The sequence below is a fragment of the Lithobates pipiens genome, unplaced genomic scaffold, assembly GCF_037356315.1.
Source record: "Lithobates pipiens isolate NorthernLeopardFrog02 unplaced genomic scaffold, aLitPip1_a1.2 Scaffold_23, whole genome shotgun sequence".
Classification (NCBI taxonomy): domain Eukaryota; kingdom Metazoa; phylum Chordata; class Amphibia; order Anura; family Ranidae; genus Lithobates; species Lithobates pipiens.
Window position 1 is genome coordinate 25,867,056 of NW_027507785.1, and position 5,101 is coordinate 25,872,156.

At 38.2% G+C, this 5,101-nt stretch overlaps 1 protein-coding gene across 1 annotated transcript; it reads left to right on the forward strand.

The window, feature by feature from the left end:
• LOC143926929 (odorant receptor 131-2-like) lies at positions 1-2,015 on the forward strand. The gene has a single exon (XM_077450963.1). The coding sequence runs from the start codon at positions 19-21 to the stop codon at positions 943-945; it is 927 nt and encodes a 308-aa protein (XP_077307089.1). The 5' UTR covers positions 1-18; the 3' UTR covers positions 946-2,015.
• The last annotated feature ends 3,086 nt before the right edge of the window (positions 2,016-5,101 follow it).

Below are 5,101 nucleotides of genomic sequence, written 5' to 3' on the forward strand. Positions count from 1 at the left end.
AAATTACACTGTCCTGCAATGATGAATGTAACCATATTCAATACTTTCAATAACGAGACATACATAAGCAGACAAAGCATTCAACTGTCCGAAAATGCAAAAATGGCATTCATTGGTATCATCATCATCTGCTTCTGTTTCTTCATCTACTTCATCCTAGTACTTCTGATGGTTTACTTCACCACTCCTCACCTCCGGGAAAATGCGCGATACATCCTTTTTGCTCATATGCTCATCAATGACACAGTGTACCTCAGCCTTGGGCTCTTCCTGTGTTTGGGCTTTGGATTCCTCCTTTATGTTCCTTTACCCATCTGTTATATCCTGGTGACCTGTGCCACAGCTACATTTCAAATCACTCCATACAACTTGGCTATCATGGCCCTGGAACGATATGTGGCTATTTGCTTCCCTCTTAGACACATAATGTTATGTACAGCCCAGAGGTCATATTTTGCTATTGCAGCAATGTGGTTTCTTGGGTGGCTTCCTAATGTCGCTGATTTTATAGTCCTCATTTCCTCTTTTGAGGGGAAATATTTGTCTCAGAAAATACTGTGCAAGCGGCAGTCAATACATGTCCTAGCAGCCCAAAACATTATACAATTATGCACCCTAACTGCGAGTTTAATTCTGGTGTCTCTGGTCATTCTTTTCACCTATATCAAGGTTATGCTGATAGCTCAAAAAACTGGATCTGGGAAGTCTTCGGCCTCCAAGGCTGGTAGAACCTTGATCCTTCATGGAGTTCAGCTCTTTCTATGTCTGCTCTCTCTAACTACTTCATTTTCCGAAACGTATCGTGGAGATTATTTTTTTATCATAGTTATGCTAAATTTTTTGTTGTTTACTTGTGTGCCAAGACTTCTCAGCCCTTTTATTTATGGCATCAGAGATGAAGTATTTAGTAAAAGGATTAGGAAAATGTACTCTACCATCAAATAAGCTCTGTGTAAACCTTAATTCTTTAAAGGTACCAGTTATTGTACAAGTTATTTTAGATTTTCTCTACTGGTCATAATGCTGTGTGCAGGCCAACTTTTGATCTTCTTGGACCAACAAGAAAATGGAACTAATTTTTCCCCTGCTGGAGCTAAATGGATCATGCTTTGGAGAGGTTCTTTGCCTTCCTCGGGATCAACTGTGGGTATATGACTCTGCATATGAAAGATTTATTTTCTTTTTTTCTCCTCTATTGGTTGAACTGGATGGACTTGTGTCCTCTTTCATGTTCAATAAGTTTTTATTAAAATATTAAACGGTCTAATAGGACTCCTGCTCTTCTATGCCAGGAAGACGATCACCCTCTGCTGGAAAAAATGTGCTCCGTCATCCTCTTTGCAATGGAAAACACATGTCGATAATGTTTTGCCACTCTACAAAGAAACCTACCAAAATAGGGGGTGCCCAAAAAAATATGATAGCGTGTAGGCCAAATGCTTAGCTGAAGCCTCCACGGGAACCGCTGACTGACTGAACCCTTACAAATTGCCACTCCATGGGTGAAGTAACGTGGATACATTGGAAGTCATTTTCACTGTCATTTCTGCTATGGGTTTGTTTGTTATCTTTTATTGTCCATTGGGTCTTGACTGTTAGATATGAACTTTAGCTCCTCTAAGAGCAAGAGACAATGCAGCACTAAGTTTTTATTTGACGTGCTACAGCTGTTTGACACTTATGATGGAAGTGGAACACTATGCCGGCTGGCACTGACCCCGCGTGGGTCTAGTTTCAATGCTGTGGCAGGTTAACTGTTGTTTGTTTGTATGTCTTTATACTCAATAAAAAGTTTTTTGTTTTTTTTTTAATATTACACAATATTAGGATAAGAAGATGTACAGTATATAGAGACATTTTTACAATCGTAGCTATGAATATTGATAATATGCCTATCATGTTATTAGTCATAAGTAAATATACAGTATACATGGTAATAAAGTTAATATAAAGTGAATATAAGTTGTGGATTTATACATATTGTATCACCATTTTGGCATAGATAAATGTATAAATGTCGGTGTGAGATAAATTAAAGAAATTTAAGTCTTGGGTGATTCCATTGCTTCTATTTTACTAGAGGCAGCATCAGGAGCATCATAGACCTGGTGCTGAGGATTTTGGAGGGCCATTTTTATGGTTAATAAATAAAATTAAAATGCAAACAAATTTTTATTAAAACAAATTAGGTATTTTTAACAAACTGCTCATTCACACTATGTGCAAGAGAACCCGTGCGAATGAGCAAAAATTTTCTGTATATTTCTCTTTACATTTTTTAATTTTTTTAAATTATTTGTTGCAATTTTTACATTCTTTTTTTTTTTATGTAATTTTTTTTTTGTTTTTTTACAATTTTACTTTTTTATTATTTTTTTTCCAGTGGAGGGCAGTGGATGGTGTAAGTAGTGCTGTGGACGGTGTCAGCAGTTTTTTTTTTTTTCATTTTTTTATCATTTATTTTTTACAATTTATTTTATTTTTTCAAAATGCATTTGGGGCTGGGTTTTTGGCAGTAGACAGCATCAGTAGGGCAATGGCCTTGCCCAAATGGTCAGTCCAACCCTGCTGGGCCTATATTGAAGGTAGGGGCTTGGAGCTGCAGCTCCAATAGCCCCTACGTTAATCTGGCCCTGGGCAGCATGTTCTGGTTCTTTTGAAAGCAGTAATTAAAACCTGGCTATGCTAAAACGATCTTCAACCTCTGATTTTTGGTCTCTGCATACTTCCCTGTGGTACAACCCGAGGCTCCCTGAATTCCAGACAATACCCGATCCCACCATTTGGGCTCCAAAGGAATAAAATATCTTGATAATGTCTTTGAAAAAGATTCACTGGTTACTTCTGACAAATTGAAACAGCAATATGATCTACAGAATTCTCTGTGCTTCCACTTTCTGCAACTTTGCCATGCCTTTTATGGCATGCCTTTTATTCTCAATTCGGTACATGCACCCTTCACTTGCTTCCAGATGATCTGGAATCATTGTTGCGTGAGGTATCATTAGTTAAATCTTTATCCTTGATCTATAAGGCTCTTTTGCTCTCGGTTTATGTGGGCCTTGACCTTCTGAAATGTAAATGACAGCCTGCGGTGCCAAACCTGGATAGAGAAGATCGGGAAGATATCTGCGATTAACCAATCTTGCAGTTGGTTTCCAGGACGGATAGGCTTATCCAGTTTAAAATATTACATATGGCCTATCTCACGCAGCAACGATTAGATAGAATTTACCCAACGGTCGTGCCAAATTGTTGGTGTTGTGCAGGAACTCTATTTTTTTAATGTGTTTTGGCCAAGCTTCCATGTTTGAGAATTCTGGTCTGTATCACCCCTTCTATTCACTCTCTAACCACTATCTCCATTTCCCAGAGAGTCACAGTTTGTCTCCTGGGTCTGGTGAACCCCTTAGCATTTACAAGGGCAACAAGGACCTTACTTGGCCTGTTACTCTTCTATGCCAGGAAAGCTATTGTTTTAAATTGGAAGTCAGGTAGACCCCCATCCCTTCAGTGTTGGAAATCTTTGCTCAATTCTGTATTTACACTTTACAGAATGACTTGCCTTTCCCATGGGTGCCCTAAAAAGTTTCATAAAGTATGGCATATTTGGCTGAACTAACCCTCCACGACGGTGGCCAGATCTGGCCCCACTGGTGGTGGCACATCCTGATTGTCGCTCATTATCTCTAGACTGTGCAACGCTGTGTCTATGATACTCACATTGAGGTTCCTCCTTGCTGTTCCATTGCTATTTATCGGTTGGTTCTGTTATTGCAATTGATTTGTTGTGTCTTTTTACCCCTATACCTCGACCTAGGAGCCTGTGTTTGATTGCGTATTTTCCTATCAGGCCTTGTTGCTGTTGGTATAACCAAACAACTGCTGGTGCTCTTCTGATTACTTGCCTTTATGTGAGGTATATCTGAGTTATGTTTTTTTTGTTGCGTTGGTTACTTTACCTGAGCCAGGGAATGCCCAAAAGGTCTGTTTCGTACTTTTTAAAACCTTAATAAAAAACAATGGAAAAGGAAAAAGAAGAATAGAAAAGAAGGGAAGAGAGTGACTATAAATGGAGAAGGATCTGGGCAGGCAAATTTACATTGGGAATGAGCATGTGGATGCTAATATACGCAATCTTTTGTTTTATATGCGTAACAAGGACCTATCAAAGTCTTTTGGAAGATGGGATTCAAACCAAGGAGACCAAATCTTCTCAAATGTATGTGATTTATTGTGAAGGATGGCAGCAAGCTTTTCATTGGACATACGCCAAATCATATTATTTTTACTTACTGTAGGTGGATGTCAGTATAGAAGACCAAAGTCCGTTTGCCTACAGTGACATCAAGAGTCAAAGTAGATTTTTGGTGAAATTGGGAGGTTTTAAATTCAGTAAAGCTTCTTTTGTATTTTTTTTATTCTTTTACCTGTTAAAGTATGTATTATTCTATAAATATCTGTCCAAAATTGTATAATGTTGGGAAAATCACACCAAATGCATATCCTTTTGTTTGCCAGCCCTGAAACATTTGACAGATATCGAAGGTTTAGTTCTGGCTAGTCATTAGGGAACCATATTCCAACACATTAGCAACTTAATAGTTAGATTCAATTGCAGCACAATTAATGGAAGGTGCAGTGGTTTGCCATATATGATGCCAGTCTATACCTTCAATGACGTCACCTAGGTAAGTGGTTCTCAACCTCAGTCCTCAAGTACCCCCAAGAGGCCATGGTTTGGTAATTTCTCTTAGCTGTTCAAAATACTCTGATTTAAAGCACCTGTGCAAGATAAAGACATATACACACATGCATGTATATCTTCAGTGTTGTCACATAAAAATATATAATAAAATATTTACAAACATGTGAGGGGTACACTCAATTTTGTGAGATACTATCTATCTATCTATTGTAATATTTGGGGGTTATTTTAGCTTAAAGGTAGAGCTTACCAGTGAGTCCACGCCAGATATGCCGTTTTAAGGGCTTGTAGGCCCACTTTTATTAAAGAATGAAAAGTCCGATAACAAAATAGTTGCCCACACAGGGGTTTCAGCTTTCCACAGCAATAATGTAATTAGAACCAAAAATACCA

Coding starts and splice junctions, on each gene's coding strand:
- LOC143926929 (XM_077450963.1), top strand. CDS start 19: ATGATGAATGTAACCATATTCAATACTTTCAATAACGAGACATACATA.